The 19344-nt window shown below is 51.3% G+C and overlaps 1 protein-coding gene across 2 annotated transcripts in view; it reads right to left on the bottom strand.

Annotated features, from left to right (window-relative positions):
• UBE2F (ubiquitin conjugating enzyme E2 F (putative)) overlaps positions 1–17290 on the bottom strand; it is a 48927-nt gene extending 31637 nt beyond the window's left edge. The window contains exons 1-3 of one of the 2 annotated variants that reach the window (XM_031452522.2): positions 17143–17290; positions 12629–12762; positions 3220–3249 (exon numbers count right to left, since the gene is read on the bottom strand). In XM_031452522.2, the coding sequence (XP_031308382.1) occupies positions 3220–3249; positions 12629–12746 (148 nt within the window). In that variant the 5' untranslated portion in view covers positions 12747–12762; positions 17143–17290. The remainder of the gene's footprint in view (positions 1–3219; positions 3250–12628; positions 12763–17142) is intronic. The other variant, XM_031452521.2, reaches the window with a different exon arrangement.
• Positions 17291–19344: the final 2054 nt, after the last annotated feature.

Here is a 19344-nt window from a genome sequence, read left to right as displayed (position 1 = left end):
CAGGAAAACCAGAAAAAGAGCCCTGGCCAAACCTGTGGTGTGTTCACCTCGCATCAGCGGACCCACCACAGCAGAACGGAAGTTAGAGAGCTGCGCCACCTAAGTTAGCTCACGCCCAGGCCACAGCACTTCTTAAAAATGTCTCCACAACCTGACCAGGAACTCAGCCCGACCTGAAGCTCTGCTGAGTCGGACAGCAACACCCACTGCCCAGGTGCACAGCACCGAGGGGTCTGGGTCAGGACAAGGAGTTCGCACAGGAGAAGGGCTACTGTGATGCTGCAAACTGGGCAAGCTGGCCATAGCCTCCATCCGCCTCCTTCAAACAAATGGTACAGAAGACGGGTAAATACCCAAAGAATAAATACAGAAGGAATATATGGAGAAATTGTCTATATTTTATACACTTGGAGAATATCATGCTCAATTCCTTGGGTCATCTACTGACTGTATGTCTTTCAAGCCCTGCTGAAAATATTTGCCTAGGTTTACATGGTATGAATTTTCATCAAAAATAGGACGATGCAAATTGAGCCTTGGAAATGGCCTTAGAGACCAACATCATGGATTGTGACAGATGACATGAAGGTCCAGAGAGGGCTGGTGACCAGGCCATCAACAGAAGGAAGTTTAATTCCCAAATTAAAAGCTAGTCCATGACTCCATATCATGTCTCATGTCATTACTTCAGGAACACGCCAGGTGTGGCACACAAAACCAATGCGGAACTGTCAGCAGGGTTCTCTTTTGACCAAATCCCTCAGAAAGTCACTGCAGAGCGAGAGGTAACTCAGTCTGGAGGAGTAGGAAGGAGCCTCAGAGAGTACACTGTCATTTCCCTTGTTTCAGAAAAAAAGAAACCAGAAGCCAGGGAGTTCAAGGCTTTCGCCCAAGCCGCACAGTTGAGAAGTGTGGACTAACGTGCACAGGCTTCGTGTTTTCTAGTCTTTGCCTGAAAAGATACGCGCATTTTTCCAGCGAGGCGACTGCAGCAGAACCACGAGAAGGGCTCGGGAGGCGCGTCACCAATTCCAGCCAGCACCACTCGCTTGTTGTTAACGCCTAGTGCTCTCCTTTGGTTGTTTACTAAAGGTGCGGGTGCAGAAATCAGCCCCTCTCATCTAGACTGGCCCAGCAAGAATAAAAAATCATTAAGACAGATTAAGAAACAATAAACTCCTGAAAAGAACCAAACACTTGCAGCTAAAAACAAGTCTTAAGTTCTAATAACGACAACAAAAGGTTACAAGTTGGGTTCTGGTTTCAGTTCAATGTAGGGGCTGTAACAGAACTGCAGAATTAAACTGTTCCTCTATTGGTATGCAAGGGCTAAGACTTTCAGAGAATTTCCATCTATCTGGAAGAGATGTTCTTCACTTTCTGAGAGCAGAGAGACTTCTATAAAGCCGCGTGCACAGAGCTCCAAACCAGCTCTGAGTGGCTACCAAGCAGCACAGCTGTGCGGCAAGTTCTCGTGTTTGCCTTACTAAGTATTTTAGAAAGGTTATTGATCAAGTAGTAAAGATTTAGTTTTTGGTGGCTTGGTTCCTCTTTAGACTGAGGTGCATAACAGTGGAAAGCCTGGCTTACTTGTATAAACTGACTTATATTTCCCCCCACTTGGACAGAGAGAGTGGGTCGGGAGAAAAAGAGAAAAGAAGGCTGTTAACACGTAGCTTTTTAAATCTGACACCGTGGCTGTAAGGGCCAGAAGATGGGTCATGCCTTTTCAAACCAGTTATTTAGTTAAAATGCTCGTTTGAAAGTCAATTACAATTTTACTGTTCTTAAACCAAATTTTCAGATAAAGTTAAACTATACAGGCGAAAAACCAACAATCTTTGTAAGGTTCACATATAAGGACAAAATGAACCATGTGTAAGTTGGAAGTTTTCTGTGGTCTTTGATTAAATGTCTGCATTTTGTATAAATGTTCAAGCTGAGGGGCCGGTGGGAAGATATGACGGGAGTGGGAAACAGAAGGATCAGTTCATTTTACTTTTTTATTAGATTATTACATAACCTGAAATAATGAGCCCATCACCCAGCGTCAACATTTCGCCCGTCTTGCTTCATCTGCCCCACCCACACACACCGTTACTTGTTTTCCTGGAATGATTTAAAGCAAACCATCTGTAAATACTTTAGTAGGTGGAAAGACAACCTTTTAATAGGATCCCAAGATATTTCCTTCTAGCTCCGACTAGGAGAAAACTTTGAAGTCAAGCAATCCAGTGACTTAAGACTTTTTCTGACTGAGACCCACACTAAGAAGCATATTTCATAGCACAGCCCACTATACTCATACATAATACTATATATTAAAAACAATTTTTCAACAAACAATGTGTACTTACCCTTCCACACTGATCACACAACCATTTAAGGGTTGCACCCCACAACTATCTTTCCAACTTGAGGTGGAAGTGGGATGGGTCCTCTGTCACCCTGTCAGATGGGCCCCCACATCAAACTCCCTGGAGCGCTCGTCCAGACTAGGAGACTCACGTATGAAATAGTTCACTCAGCAATAAATATCCTCAGCCTCAGGATGAGTTTTAACCAAGTAAATGATTAAAGAGTTCTAATTCAAAAAAATACTAAAATGGTCGAAGCTCGCAGACTTCGATGGTCTTATAATATAAAGGACTTGGGAAGGCATTAACCAGAGGGGGGAAAAAAAACCGCTGACACACATCACCAGTTAAGCGCCTAGTAAGTGCGCTGGCTCACCGGCGAGGGTGGCACCATCAGCCCCGTGTGTCTGAGCAGGAAGGACAGAGCAAGCCGAGGGGACCTGGAGACATGAAGTCAACATGGTTGTCCCACCTCATGCACAAAGATCAATTAAAATATGCACTTTCTGGATCAAAAAGGTGATATTGTAACTAACAAAAATAGGACCATCCATCATTGATTTCTATACCCTTTCACTCAAAGAGGACATGGGACAGAATGCTGTACAAGAGATACAAACCCTAACCAGACACACCCCGGCTACAATTAAGCACCACTGAGTCACATCCAGAGAGACAATAAACACCTCCTTTTCAGAGCCTCGGAAAAAACTCTGCTACCTGTTTGCACAAAATACGTGTTTATTCCTAACATACATAAAAAACAAGCTTTTTCCTATGCAAAGTTATTAAAACATAAAACAAGCTTCTCCATGCAATCATTTTACAGCATTTAATGTGTGATTGGGGACGCTGTACTTACAAGGTAAGTTAGCTTCAAGTTCTGCAACCTCTGTAGAAACAAAGAAATTAGTATTAGTGTTAGTGTCAGTTACTCCACAGAAAATCACCAGCTCCAGACTGGCAACCCCCCCACAACACTGAAGGGAAAATGAATACACTAAACTAACGGGAATCTACAGTTGGTCTAAAGTTTAGATTTTACGCCACGAAGCTGCTTTCAAATACACAGAGTGACGTGCAGGACGTCAATAAGTGCAGTGAAGGGCCCTTGAAAACTTACTTTAGTACAAATGAAAATCGTTAAAAATTAACACAGAAATCACTTACAGGTAAACAGTCACTAAAGCATTTTTGAAAATCCTGTTCGCCCAAGTAGTGGAACTGCTGCCCTCCAAATCTGATTTCTACTTAAACCTGCGTCTTCCACTTTTCCCAGATCTGTCTTCCCGTGAGGGCTCGCCCAGTTTGTGCTTGAACTTTGCCCTCTCCCCACTGCGGGCCGGAGTGCTGCCCAGCTGTGCACGGTGATGCCGCCGCGATGCCGCCGCAGTCCCCTCCTCACAGCTGCATTCCTTGGCACCCGCGCTCTCCTCCAGGGCCTCTTCTATCAGTCACTCATTCAGCGTTCGAGCCCGGCACCCCTCTGCCAGGATAAAGCCACAAATCTCCCACCCATCCCACTATTAAAGAGCTGAGGTCTAGGGGAGCACCCAGAAATGACCAGGCCGGCAAGTCGTCAGTGCCTCTGACATGACATGACATAACATAACACGTTCTGGGTCCTGAGAGCACGGAGACTCCCTCCAGCTGCAGAGACTCAAGGGAGGAGGAGGTTTTGGGGGCTGGGCTTTAAAGACCAAGTAGAATCCAGTCCTGCAGAGGCGGGGAACAGGGTACTCTAAGGAAATAAGTCAGCAAGGTGCAAACGCACAGAACACAGACAAGCACAGACACCAGAAGGCGTACAGTGCAGCCTGAGCATTGGAAAACAAAGCCGAAAAACAGGGGCAGGAGGGTTGCGGGCCCTGAGTGCACAGTTGAGAATTCTAAACTTTATTCTGCAGCAATAGGGAACCAAGGGAGATTTCTAAACAAAAGTTTCTATGCTTTGCTTCAAGAGGACAACTTTAGAAAAGGCAAAGCAGAGGCCAGGCGACCTGTGAGGCGGGGGCTCTGACAGGCAGTAAGGACTCTGGCAAAGGCAGAGAGAGTCAGGGTACCTGACAGCAAAGAGGATGAAAGGATCTGCCACCTGTGTGGGATGGGGGAGGAGTCAGAGATGGCACCGAGGGCTGATGTCTGGGGTGAGGGTGTCGAGGGCAGGAGAGTTGACGTCTGGGTACATGACCAAGGCTGGGGGGCCCTTGAGAGTGATGCCACCAGACATCATGAGACTAACAAAGGGGAGAGACCAGTGAGAAGAACGAACTTTGGCAGAAAGCACAGAGGACGGGGCGGGGAAAGTGACCTTCAAGAAACAGGAGGAAAAGCAGGAGAGATGAGTAGTGATTCAGTACAGCACAGACTGGTCCAGGGGATGAGGTCCGAGGCAAGGCCACGGGATATGGATCACGCCCTGCTGAGGGCATTCAAAACAGCAGAAAGGCAAGTGGAAACCAGATTACAAAACACTAAGAAACAAATGGATGGTCAAGATATGGAAGCAGTGGGAAGGACAACTGCTCAGGTGAGGGGAGTGGGAACGGGTGGGGATGGGAGGGGACAACAGAGGCCTCGATATTTGCAAAGCTGAGTGCATTAGTGGGAAGATTGGCAGATGGTCTGTTCTGAGGCTCAGGGTTTAGGAAGCGCACAAGCCCTTTGATATCAGCTGTTTTGAGGCTCTTGGTAGAGACAGGTGGCCCGTTGAATGTATTAGCTCTGGGGTCCAGACACTTGGAATGGGTATCCAGAAAAGCGAGGTGGGGTAGAGGAGGGAGGAGGCAGGGAACGGAAAAGGGACAAGCTTCGTGATGCAGTGAGAGCCAGGGAGTCCATCCTCTTGTTAGTCCTGTGTTGTAGTATTAAAATACACGCACTTCAAAGAGAGTGACAATGACCCTATGGAAGGTTCACTACCATCACACTGAAGATGACCACGGTGAGCCTTAGTTTCATCTTTCTGAGTGGTCCACTCTGGCTGGCCCTTTCTGAGAGCAGGGCACTGGGTAAAGAAATGTTCTGAGGCTGCCCACACCAGGCCCTCTGAACAGGAGGCTGTCAAGGGCCAGGCTCTGCTCCAGTACCTCACACAGAGCATTCATTTTATCAAAAAAGCACACATTTTATCAAATGAGTCATGCATATTAATCACTTTTAAATAAATGTTATCCATATAATTAAAGCTACGTGGTTTTACAGCAAATACTATTTACATGTTTATAATACTATGTTAACTTTTTATTGATAAGAATTTACAAAAGCCTCTTCTTGTGGGCCCTCCTTTCCAGAGCTCAGTGCTGGCCAGGGGAATCTGGCTTTCCCTGGGGAGCCTATCCTGTCTGCTGTCATGAGAGCTTGGGTCATTCAATTCTACAAAGACCCAGTGAAACAGAACACATGCCAAGAGGATCTGAAAGAGGGGGCACATGACAGAAGTGAAATTTCTGAGAAGATGGTCTATTGCCAAGAACAGGGAAGAGGCAAGGTCTGTACACAGGAGGGCGGGGAGGCACTGACCAGGGGCGTCATGACCAGCAGCAAAACCGGACCTCTGCTCTTCAGGGACAGGGTGTGGGGACAGCAGGCTTGTGGCCAGAGGATGCCTCACTAGAGGACAGGGATTGTCTGCCCTGGCTGCACACCAATCACCTGGGGAGGTTTTTCTTGCTGTTTTGTTTTTTAAATAGCTTTGGTGAGCCACAATTCACATAGTATAAAACAGACCCACTTTAGGTGTACAATTCAACGATTTTTAGTAAAGTCTGGAGTTATGCACACATCACACAATCTAGTACCTTCTGCACAAACCCTGCCACCCTGCCTGAGCCAGACCAACTACCACAAAGCTCTCAGTGGGGCTTGGGCCTCTGAGTTTTCCATTCTCCCCAGGCACAGGAACCTGCTGTAGGCTTTCGCCATGCCCAAGTATTCACATACAGCTGTTTACATAGATGAACGTAACAGCCTCAAACTGAAATCTAGAATGAAACTCCAAGGATGAGCATTATGCCTGCATTTCCACGTTCAGAGTTAACTCACTCAAGGAAGGTGGACAAGGGCCAGGAAGAGCCCTCAGACCTAGGGCAGCAATGACCCCCACCATCAGGGCCTCTGTAGGCTTTTGATCCGGGAACCAGAGTAGGCAAGGAACACAATCCTAGAGGCACAAGGATCTCAATAAAGATGCTCGACATTTTAGTCCAGCCCAGTGTAGACGATAAAATGAATTTCAATGCGGTGTTCCTCTCGGGGAGTTGTCACAAATGACAAGTGGTTTCCCTACACTTCAAATGATGGCAAATAATTAATTAGCATCAACAGAAATGACCTTAGAGTCCATCCACAAGAAGACTATGACCAAAGAAACAAGCCATTTGCTTTACATGCTTGAGAGGCCACTTGGCAAAGCAGCAGTCCTTCCCTGCGTAAGCTCCCTGCCCGGAGAACGCTACCTCCACCTGGAAGGCAAAAAGAAATGCAGATATTTTTAAACTGCCAGAGTCTCACCTGTTCCAAGAGGCCAGCACCCCCACTGCTCACGGTCCAGCCTTCGGGGAGGCACACGGCACCTTGCACAAATAAGTGGCTGCTCAACGTCCTCTGAGAAATTAGACTCTTCCCCTTTCTAACTAAAAATCGAACCACAGAGCCCACTTGAAGCATGACTGCACTGAAACATCAGATCACAAAACCCACCTACCACCACAGTGGCCCCCACGCAGCACGTGCTCAACCCCTTCTGCTGTGGTGCGCACAACACAGCCCCCGGTCGTCCCCGCGCTGCCGGCCAAGCAACTGCGCATTCTTTGGGCAGGGGCTGGGCACCCCGCCCCAGCCCTGGGACCCAGGCCTTGGCCCGCGCTCTGTACCCGCGGAGTGCTCGGGAATGCTCGACTAACCAGCACCCTTGCCAGCAGGGTGGACACCCTGAGCCATGAGGCGCCTTTCTCCTCATACAGTTGGGGGCTGAGGCGTTCTAAAGGTGCTGTGGAATCTGGTTCCTCCCAGATTCATAGACTGAAGCCCCAAGCCCCACCGTCGATGTGCGGAATGAGGAAGTGGGGCCTTTGGAAGGTAAGCTGGGTTAGATGAGGTCATGAGGGTGAGGCCCTCATGGTAAGATACGTGCCCTTCTGAGAAGAGCTACTAGGTGCTTAAAAGCCAGGAGAAGGGCCCTCACCAGGCACTGAACCTGCCTATGCCATGATCCTAGACTTCCCAGCCTCCAGACCACAAGAAATAAGTGTGTTGTCTGAGCCCCCGAGTCTGTGGCGTTTTATTAAGGGGGCCTGAGCCGACTAAGACAAGGCCAATTACAGGCACAGATGTTTCTCAGCAAGAGCCAGCTCCAAGCCTCATCACTAGGCAGGGCAGTTATGCCCTTTGACCCGGGCAGAGCTGGCTGCTACTTCCCAGCAGACTTGATCACCTCTTTCCACCTGAACCACTACCTCTTAGACGTCCTGAAATAGAACTTACAGCTTCCTGTCTGTCTGTACACATTGAGCACCTCCTCTGCACTGCCAGCGCAATGCACAGTGCCCTTATCGGGGGGACACGACCCAGGGCATCACCCCATCCCCAGGAGCAGCACTCGGATGAATGAGAGCCCCACATCGGCCCCTGCACTCAGTCTAAGGGTCTTTGAGCAGCACACTGCAGAGTGCAGGCCCAGAGCACCAGGCTCTCCTCACACTCGGGGAGCAAGGATGGAACCCTGAAAACCAGCACAGTCCCTGCAGCAGAGACCAGTATGTGTGGGAAGGGAGCCCCAAGGCCTCATACCACCCACTCTCAACGTGAGCAGACAAAGCTGACTTCAGTGCTCGTCTTCCACGGGGCCTCCCTGCCCACACATTACTGGGCTATTCGGCACACCTGAGGGGCCACCAAATTCCCCGGTCAGCTTCGCTGATATTTAACTCTGCAACAAAGCATTTAAGGGTTGGCCCTGGGCCAGCTGCCTCACTCCAAGTTAGGAGGACTCCAACTCTCCAGGCCACCACCCTAGTTTTTAAAATACACATCGTAGCACATAGCCCGTGGCTTCACAGGCTGCTAAGTGCTCTGAACGCCCTGTGGGCACGGCTATCTCCAGAATCCTGGGCAGGGCCCGGCAGGGAGAGAGCAGCTCTGGAGAACAATAAGTGGTTCTCTTTCCCCCACTCTTCCAGGAACCGCAATGGGCCAGGGCCCCTTCTACTGGGAAACGACTGGACTACTCATGGGGACCCAGAAGCGCCCACCCAGGAGAGGCCCCAAGTAGCACCTCCTGGAGACACCTGCATCTTGGATGCTGGGAAGCCCAGGCAGGTGGGCAGCCAGGCCTCTCTGCTCTGCAGAGTAGGCTCGGAGCCCAGAGGGCCAATGCCGTAGCCCCCGCTGCTGAACAAGTGACGCCAGGAACCACACAGAGCGCAGGCGCGGACGTGGCCAAGGCCATCCGGATCATTCCCTCTAGTTCCCACCTCCAGCCCTGGCCCTGCACTCTGTCAGCTCAATTCCAACTCTCCACACTGAACAAAGACTAATGTAGGCAAAAGCTTCCTGTCGGCCTGCCTGGAGCCCCTTGAGGTCTTCAGGGGTCACTGAAGTGCGCACAGCAGGCACTAAAATGTTTGTTGAGTGAATAAGTCAAAAGACAAGGAGACAGACATGTTATGTTCCCATTATATGAAGCAGGCCAAGCTTCTGACAGACCAGAAAGTGGGTCATTCTGCACAGAGGCTTTTTTGGGAGGTGGGAACACCATCAGACTCAGAACTTCAACTCTGCAGCTTCACAAAGGTCCACCAGGACTGCAGTACCCTCTGCCTTGTGGCTCCCAGACAGGCCCAGACTTGATCTGGAGCCAAAAGGAAATGCACAGATCCAACACTCTCTCTGCCCTGTGTCCCCAGCTCCCAGGATTCAGGGCAGGCAGCAGCCCTCAGCCCTAGCCCAGAAACACTTGATCGTTCTGTGCCCTCCAGGGACTGCTGCTGCAAGCATCTCTCCAGTGCCAGCCTGGAGGATGTCCCTGAGAACCACCCTGGGGACACAAATGAAAAGCTGGTGTGGCCAAGGTACCAGTATGATAGCGGCCTCGCACTGGCCAGCTGCTCCCTGGCAGGCCTGGTATTTCCAGGGACAGCTGACTCCACCCGTCATCTTCAGAACTGGGCCCACTATTCCAGGAAGAAGAACAGGAGCTTCCGCTGTGCAGCCACCACCAGCCCTCACCACTAGGGACAACTGTCCCTGTCAACCTCCACTCTCCCACATTAACCCTAAGCCATCGGCACCACGCCAGATCCCCTACCATGTAAGGTCCATCAAGCACGGCAGTGAACCAGGAAAAAAATATCTTCGCCGAAGTCCCTGCAGTCTGTCCTCCGGGCTGCAGAGCCCAGATGCCCTCTCAGTGAGGGCTGCCAGCACACGGCCTTCAGCTCTCAGTCCTCCCTAGGAGTGTGGGCTGCAAACACTCCCCACCTCAGGCCAGACCCAGCTGCTGACTGGTTGCTGCAGAGCAGGAGGGCCTGACCACCCACCTGACTGGGGACAGCTCTATAGGACCACATTGCTCCAGGGGAGAGGCTGTCGTGGGGCCTTCCTCAGAGCTAAGTTCTCCCTCCACCTGCTCCCCTTCCTTCACCGCGCTCCGCAGGTACCAGAACCGAGGATCCTCTTTAGTGACTACACTGCATGCCACACTCCCTACTCCTGGGAACCTAGCCCCTGGCACCGAGCCCCAAGGACACATCAATACACTTTTTTACAACTTACTGACCCTCACAAGTAACATTCTCACGTGAGCCAAAGCCACAGCCCAGGATGACAGTCCTGACTGCAGCAATCTTGCTGCACTCGGACAACCTACTTTTCTCCAAGTCCCCAAAGGGGCATTTCACCTAGAAGGATTCTCACAACAGTCACTCCCTGCCCCAGTGTCTCACCATGCCCAGCACAGCCATGGACTCTGCCAGATTCCACTTCGAGCATCAGGTACCCCCAGAAAGAAGGCTGCTGCCACATCCAGTCAAGCAAAGGAGCATTCTGGGTGTGGACCAAGCAAACAACACTCAGAGCATCCTTTATTGGGTATATCTGTTCACAGCTTCCTCTCTCGGGTCAAGTCTGTCCTTCTTCTCCACCCACCCTCCACAAGCCCAAACTACTCACTGCTCAGTCAGCCTGGCCAGGTCTGGCAGCCCCAAGGCAGATGGGGAGAGAGGTCACGTGTGCGACTATTACACTGAGCCCCTGCCGCACAACCACCCATCAATTCCAAGTGTTTTGGGCCCCGGAAACCCAATAATCCCTAGTGCCCTAGGAGAATGGAAACAGATGGCCTCTCCTTGATGAGTTTCGCGAGATCAAAGCACCTTAGCTGGGCCCTGGAAACCCAGCCAAAGACATCTTCAGTCCTGGGAGCTGGGGCAGAGTCCAGATTTATGGGCCTCAATGGGCCCCCCTGGGCTGCCAGGCCCAAGAGTCATTTGAGAGCTCCCAGGTGAATCCTTGAGCAGGGCGGGGTGTGGTGGAACCCCTGGGCCTCTCCGAATTCTCTTTTCTGTGGACTAGCACTTCTGTCTGCTCCTTCAGTTTCTGCTTGCTGGGCCTGTTCCCCAAGTGCCTGCCCGACCCCAATATGTGGGTCTGGCTGTCTTGCTGCAACAAGACTGCAACCCGGGCAAGCTTCTTAACCTCTGATTCTCAGTTCTTCAGCTCTAAGGTGAACCATTCACCTGGCAAGGCTCAGTGAAAGTCAAACAAGAATTGACTATAAGGTGCCCTGTGGAAGGCCTGGCCCCAAGTGCTCAGTGGACAACAGCTGCTGTCAAACATGGCCAGGTGGGAAAGATGGTGCAGCCTATTTGCCAGCTTCCCACCCGCTCTTCCTCAGCTGCAACTCCCTTCCTCACTGCGACTCTCCAGGCACCAAAACACCCTCTCCTCGACTCGAAGGACTACAACCCCACGCATCAAACCCTTTCCCTGGCTTGTTTGTCTCCCAGCTTCCTCTGTAGATGGAACCCTTGAACCAGCATCCAGGAAAGAGACTCAAGTCCTGTCAGGCCACCCAAGTGAGGTGCTGCAGCCACGGCCCCAACCTCTGACCCCGCGGCCCCAACCTCTGACCCCGGAGGGTAGAGCTTCCAGAGCAGTAACAAGCTGAATACAGTCTAATGCCCTCCCTGACAAAGAAGGTATTGCCAAAGGTCAAAAACGATTCTCACTCTATCGTTAACCCATCATCTATCAGGCTGGGAAAGCCAGAGCCGAGCCAAGATTCTGGGGCAGAGAGGGAATGAGGATGACTGCACCACTGATGTCTCCACGAATCCACGCCCCCCGAACCCCATTCCCACCCCTTCCCAAACTTAGCAGTGCTCTGTTTCTGAGAAGGTCCAGTAGATCCATTCCTGGACATACAAATGCCAGTAACCCTCAAGGTGTCTACCTAATGCAACATGAAAACAGGCAGTTCTAACAAATGCCTTAACCCTTCCGTGCTTCCTGGTCTCCTTACACTCAGCAAAGGTGGACACATGGCACACAGTAGAAAGTGCTGCAACTTGTACGTTCCTTAAAGGCAGGAACTGTCTCTTCTTCAGCTTTCACAGTCCTCATGGCCCTAGGAAGCCGCGTCTGCACTCAATAGTTGTAAGTCTGTTCAGTGAATAAATGCAGAAGTCCCACACAAACACGCGCAAGTGCACATACACGTATCATATGTTTCCTTCTCTGGCGCCTATGGCTCTAGGAACCGTTATCAATTCTGTGATGGGAATTAATCTGCACAAGGCTCTCCTCAGGCTGTGACTTGAATAAACCAGAAAAGGATCCTAAGAGATTACTGAACTCTCCCCTTTACAGATCAGACACTCCGGTGCTGAGGCGTCCAGGAGAAAGGAAGGACTCCCGCAACCTCTGCCAACGCACAGCAGCCAGGTTAACGGCAGCACTGAGACCAGACCTGTAGGCCTGCTGGTTCCTGGCACCTCACTCCCTCCACTAGCATTCTGGCAGCCCCCTCCCGAGAATATTCCAAGTGTCTAAGACATACCACGGTTTTAATACCATTTTCCTGCCATTAGCATTGCCACAGGGTGTACACAGTGCAAAGTCCCTCAGCTGAAAGCAATCAACAGTTTTATTTTAAAATATTTTCAAACAGGTATTTTATTCAGCCACAGGCTGCTTCGTATCCCAGAAGAGCCTCAGCCAGACTTCATTTTGCGGCATATAAGAGTAGCTCACATCACAGGGATGGTCATTACCTTTAACAAGCAGCCTGTCTCTCACAGAAACCCGTCGCGTGGAGTCGGAGGCTGCGGCTGGCGCCCGGGACCCTTTGAGACCGTCATCCCGCTTCAGCTTGCTTGCCAGCGTCAGCATTACTGCTGCCTTCACCCTGAAAGACCAGAAGCAGGTTAAGGGTTCATCTCCAGATGGTGACTGGACAGTGAAGACAATTATGCAAAAGGGGTTTTTTACTTCTTTTTCTATAATTTACAGAAATATTCAGCATGTAAGGTACATTAATAAGACTGGACTCCTTCATAATGTATTTGGGTAATCTCTATGCCTCTATAATCTGATTTTTTAAAGTATGAATGAGAAATTTAAAAGCGGGAGTCAAGCATTTAAATTTAACATTCACTGGGCGCCAGGCCCTGGGCTGCAACAGTGACAATGCCCCCGGGAGCTTCCCGCGTCCACTGTAAGTTGGCCCATCTCTGATGCGGGGATCTGCGCGTGGGGCCCCAACGCCTGGCCCATCGCAGACTGAGTTGAGCCTCGGCCTCTGGTGAGGAGGGCGGGCGCACTGCAGTGCTTTCTTTCCTTCTTCCTTTAATAAAGGTGTGGCTGGAACCTTAATAAGCATCTTCATATTTATTTCTGTTGTGTTGCATTTACATAGTTAGGCAACAGCAACATTGGGATTAAGTTACAATCAATCAACCCAAATTAGGTTCTTTTCACTGGCTGCTTGCAGCCCACCTATGCTTCAGGTTCCCTCACTAAAAGCTCACTGGGAAGGACAATGAAGACCAAACACAGATGATGCATCTGACTGCTTGGGAGAAAGGACTGACAATGTTAGCAGTGTTCACAGAACTGTCCTCTAGAATCTGCCTTCCACTTCTAACATAAACTGCCACTCATCTGGCAGGCCTCCTTGCTCTTCTCGCTCGCTTTACCATTTGAAGAGGGATTCTGGAACTTCTTTTGATTGAGGACAAAATGGTCACCAGCCCAATTTCCATACTTCCTTTTGTTGCCTTAATATAATTTCCTTTCAATACCACTCTTATCATTTTCAAGAGAAAGTGATCTGCAATTTTCAGATGAAAAAATTGACTTAAGCACAGAACTTTTAGTTTGAGGCAAAGATCTTGAAAGCCAAACTATGAGAACAACCCTCCCCACCCCCGACGGCATTTTTAACCATTTTAACGCAGGCCCCTCACACAGCTTTTCACACCGTCTTCTGCGTATCCCCCCACCCAACAAAGACTGTGAGATTTTGTTTTCTATTAATTGTACCATGAAAACAAACTGTGCAGGACCTATGCACAGACACACACACCTGACCCTTTAAGAGTCATTGCTCTAAATGCTTCGAAAGACAGTTCTATCACATATTAGTGCTCACAGGCTCCTAGAATTTCAAATCTGGGGAGGACTTCTCCCCCTGATTTTCTCTCTTTTTTACAGATGTGGACCCTGGGACAACTGGGGCCCAGGAACTGGGTTTTCTGAGGCAACTCAGCTGCTGTAAGAGGTCACCACAGAAACACTAGTTCCCCCCTCGTGGATGAGGGGAACGCTTTTATCCTGAATGTGGTGATGGCTTCAGAGGTCTATACCTACATCAAGAACAACTATGAACAGTTCAGTGTACTTCAGTTACACCTAGATAAAGGTGACAAAAGTGTGAAAACAAACCAACACTGGTTCCTTCACTCCCACACCACCACGCTGTCTCTTCAGGTGGACCTGCAGAGAGGACCATAACCACCGAACACACATCTCAGCTCCACGCAGGGCAGGGAACTCTCAGCTCAGTTTACAGAGCAAGCTCACAAGGGAGGCCTGGGGTGGGATGGAGTCAGCACACCCTGGGGGCTCCGGCCACAAGCTACCAGGGAGCAGCACCATCTCAAGCCAGGTGCTCAGCCCACACCTGGAATGATCTTGTCAGAAATCCCTCAAGCAGACCTGGGTCACAAAGCAGTGTTTGCCTCCCCAGCAGTCCGCTGCCGGGCACCCAGACTCGGGCACATCAGTCCTGCGACATCGACAGGGCCCCCTGATGATGGGCCAAGATGTGCCTCTATCACAAAGTCTGTATCCTCCAGCTGACCTTGGTCACACAAATACAGCAAACAATAAAAGCACAGCCTGTGGAAAGAGAGGTCACTAGGCAGGACTCTAGGAAAGCACACTAAAGAGCCCAACAGAAAAGTGAGTCCCAGGGCACAAGCCTGGTCTGCATCTACCTACCTCCCTGAGGACCTGCACTGAGGGAGCTGCTTGGAGGGTCCTGGCAAGACTCACTCACACAAAGAAAGGCTCACACCAACTCCCGTGTCACTGCAGTCTGAGGACTCTGCTTAATTCTCGTACCCTCTACCCCACACTGATTCTTCTCCATGGGCAGAGTATGCCCCATACTCCATTCTACAGAGGTTCCTGGTTTGCCATCTTCAAGTTTCTGGCCCTGAATAAAACACACTGTGCACTGACTGTACAAGATGTGAAAGAAAGTAACACTGGTGTTTTGTCTTCCTAGCAGTCTAAGAACTCTGAGTGTGTAAGGACCATCTATTTCCCCATCACTGGTATCATTTTCACCTGCCACTTTGAGGATACACCAAAGGCCTGATTCAGGAATGTTTCACAGGTGTCAAATTAACTACATCCAAAGAGGGCTGAATAAAAATCATTATTCAAACTGTCAGGTTAGAGGGAGAGGGTACAGCTCAGTGGTAGAGTGCATGCTTAGCATGTACAAGGTCCTGGGTTCAATCCCCAGTACCTCTGTTTAAACAAACAAACAAACAAACCTCCCACCCTCAAAAAAAAAAGTTAAAAAAAAAACTGTCAAGTTAGCTGAACACCTGCAGTTTGCCTGGAATCCTCTTTTCCTTCTTCAATATGCTTCACCTCCTTGAAGACCTGGTTTAAAACTAAACTTCCCCTTTGTTGTAAATCACACTCTGACTATGGCGGCATTTTTGGGAACAGATCAACTATACAGAACAGCATGCTCAGTCTCTAAATTCCAAAAGCTGTAACTGGCCCATTTAAGTTCTTCCTCTGGGTGGGACTTACTTTCAGACTGTTCAGCTTTTTATGTGCTATTTATTAGTCTCGTCATCAAGTGATATCTACTCAGTGGTCCTGCCCGTAGTGGCAAAATCAGGCCATGTCACCTGTGCCAGGGCCAGTTAGCTCATGGGGTGGAGAACTTCTCATTTACAATTTCTGCCCTGGAAAAGTCCCAATCTGAGTGTAAAAGATGGAACTGCAGGCCACTATGGGTCAACCAACTTCTCCAGCCAAAGAGGCCCAGATCAGGACATAAAAAGTGTACACCCCACCCTCCTCCTTTAGAATGCCAGGGTCCAGGAACCTCCCACCGGCACAGGGGTTGGCTGACTGATGATCTTTGGAGCCCAAGCCTTATATTTCAGCAGTAATCCTGCACCCCCTGCACTGCCTACCACCTGAAAGGCAGGTATGTGCAGGGGGAGCTACTCAAGCCCCACACCACCTAGCCTGGTGGTGATTTCTGTCTTTGAACATCTCTCCCACCCTTGCCCTCCCCTTGCCTTCATCCCCTTACCCAGCCAGGAATCCTCTGCACGAGGAAGGTAGGCCTCCTCCCTGTTCCTCTACAACAACACCCTGTCCATTTCTGGAAGCTTCCACTCAATCTGACATCAAGGTCTGGAATGTCCTCCCTCTCTTCGCCACCTAATCCTACTTCTTCCTTAGGATAACAGATTACTATCCAGATTCCAACATCTGCTACAAGAAGCCGTCTCCAGCCACTCCAATGCATCCTGACCCCACTCCAGCGCTGCAGGGAAGGAAGAGAGGGGCGGGCCCAGTCCTTCGTGTGACAGATGAGGAAACTGACACCCAGGGAGGGGAGGGCCACACCCAAGATTACACACCAGCGGAACCAGGTCTAGCATCCAAGACTTGGCCGTACTGCCTGGTCCAAGATATCCTCCCCCTCTCCTCTGCCCCGGTAAGATCCTCCAAATTAGCCGTGGGCGCCCCCAATTGTGGGAAAGCTGCAGGCGAGTTGGCGAGGCGGGAGGCTGGATCCTCACCCTCCCCGCTCCGCTGGCCTAGCCCGATTCCGCAGGCGGTCAGGAGTGGGACTGCCGGCGTCCGAGTCCTGCTTCCTCCGGCCACGACGGGCCGGTGACCTTGGGCCCGCTCGGCGCTGCCTTTCCTCCTGGACAATGCGGCTCGCAACTCCCCGGCGACGGTGGGCGCAAGCGAGGCCGTGCGCGTGCCGGGCACCAGTCGGGGCTCCGTGCGGGCTGTCCCTCCGGCCCCGCCACGGCCCACGCCCCGGCCCTGCACCCCCAGGCCCGCACCCCGCAGCGCCTGCCCGCCCTCCGGCCCCCGACGCCCGGCCGTGAGGAGCGGCGCGGCCTGAGGCGGCCCCGGCGCCGCCCGCCCTCCGGGTGCACCGGCGCCGCGGGAGCCGAGCCGCCCTCGTGCCCGCGGCCGCCCCTCGCCCGCCGCAGAGCCGCACGCTCCTCACCTGGGCACCTCGAGACAAGCGAGGAGGGCCCGGCACCCAACACCATGCCCGGCCGGCCGGCGGCGGCGAGACGCGGCCCCTCACAGCCGCACCGGCTCGGGGCGGCGGGACCGGAAGTGGCGGGGCGGGGCCTCAGCTGCTCTTGCCCGCGGCGGCGGCGACTTGCTGCGGGCGCTTTAAAAAAAAAATTCAAAGCTCCGAAGAACTTTATTTGGAACCTGACACGCGAACAGCACTGTGCGCCGGCTGGGACTTGGCTGGGCCGCAGACAGCTCGGGCCTCGCTCATTGGCGGCAGGCGCTGCCGGGGGCGGGGGCGGATCTCGAGGTACCCGCTGATTGGCCAGTGGCAGCCGGGGGCGGGGTCGCCCAGTCATTTCCCGAGCCTGCGCGCCGCAGCGCCCGGGGCTCTGCGCTGTCTTCCTCCCTCCATTCATTTGGTTCTGTTCTAGGCCTGGGCCTGCGACTCAGAGGATCCCCGGGCAGCCTGGCCTGCAGGGGCGGCCAGGTCGGTGCTGACCGCCTCGGTGGATGGGGCGCCCGGGGTGTGCCCATCACAGTGCTCAGAATGCAGAGGACCGGGCCGCCCCACAGCCTGCAGTGCGAAGTAAGGGGGCGGGGCGGTCAGTCGGGCAGCCTCCAAACCCCAGCGTGCCCTGGGCAGCCTGCAGAGCAGTGGGTGGGTCCTTTCCTGTTCTTGCCTTACAGGTTTTTAATTCCTTCTGTTATCTCTTACACTTTGGTTAAGTACTTCCTTTAAAAAATCTGCTTAAAATTGTTCTACTTCTAGCTTTGCTGAGTACAAATTCTCACGTCCATCCGCATCCTGGTGTGGTTGGTAATAGGCGCTCTGGCAGAGTCAGGCAGGGCTCCGGGAGGAGTGAACTATCTAAAGGAAGAGGTTCACCTCGTGGACAGGGAAGAAAGAGCCAAGGGGTTAGAATTTTATTTCCAGGAGCCCCACTGAGAGGTTTTAAACAGTGGAGTGGGAATATCAAGTTTCCTTTCCAAAAGAGGCTTCTGGCCCTGAGAGAGCTGTTGGGAGGGGAGCCAGGCAGAGAGGAGGCCAGTCAAGAAAACGAATTCATGGTATTCCTTCTGTTTGGGGACAGTTTCCTCCTTTTTAACTCCTAAATTTTCCTAAGCTTAGACACCACTTGCTCAGAGAGGGCCTAAAATCTGGGAGGTGCAGGTGCCCCTCTGTGACTTTGCTGGAGCCCTGTGATCCCCCTTCCTGGTGCTCAAGACTTACAGTCAATGCCTGTTTCCCTAAGCTCAGCTCCTCAGACCCTTCTGTGTTTCCCATCCTTTTAACCCTCCTCCCCCATCCTGACACATAACAGATGGTCAAAACACATCTGCCAGGTAAGTATTGCATGGGCTTGTTGCAGGGGTCCTGGTGGGAGAAGATAAGGCCTTGAATCTAGGCAGCGGGTAAAGAAAGGTACACTGGACTGGCTGAAGTCCTTGTCTTACTGTCGACTGAAATAAATGCGCCGCCTTAAGAGTTATGTTTTATTTGGCGGGAGGACTCGAGCTGGGATGACAGTCTCTCAGATCGCTCTGAGGGACTGCTCCGAAGAGGTAGGGGAGGAGCTAGGATATATAGGAGCTTTACAACAAAGAAGCTTTACAACAACAAAGACTAGGTAGTTGGAACAATGAAAGATCGCTTGTTATCTAAAGAAAACCAGGCATCTCAAGTTAAAGAATTTAGTGCTTTTCTATGTATGGGAGGAAGTAAACATTTGGGCTCACTGAGTTCATTCCTTTGACAAGCACCCAGCTATCTAGGGCCAGTGTCCTGTCCTTTCTTATCCTGAGTCCGCTCAGAGGGCACCATTGTGAGTGGCTGCAGAGGCTGGGTTGCAGGCCTGTCCCCACTGGGGGGGGGGGGGGTGGCAGCCGCTGATGACTTGGCTTCAGCATTTTTTGTTTACTGATATGGTTGCAGTATTTTCATTCACATTGCAGTATTTTCGTTCATATTACTAAGCAGCACTGTCTGCAGGATGGCCTGTAGCACACACTGGCTCACAGTGGCCCAAATCACCACTGTGGTCAATGGAGCCATTTCTGCTTTCATTTCATGAGGCTGCCTTCTGCCTTCACCTGAGCCTTATTTAGGGTTTACTAGGTTATTGACTCGTGTAGTCCTCACAGCAACCTCATGAAACTGGTATTTTATTATCCCCATTTTATA

Source organism: Camelus dromedarius, chromosome 4, assembly GCF_036321535.1.
Source record: "Camelus dromedarius isolate mCamDro1 chromosome 4, mCamDro1.pat, whole genome shotgun sequence".
Lineage (NCBI taxonomy): Eukaryota > Metazoa > Chordata > Mammalia > Artiodactyla > Camelidae > Camelus > Camelus dromedarius.
The sequence above is the reverse complement of the archived record's forward strand: the minus strand, read 5'-3'. Positions and strand labels throughout refer to the sequence as shown.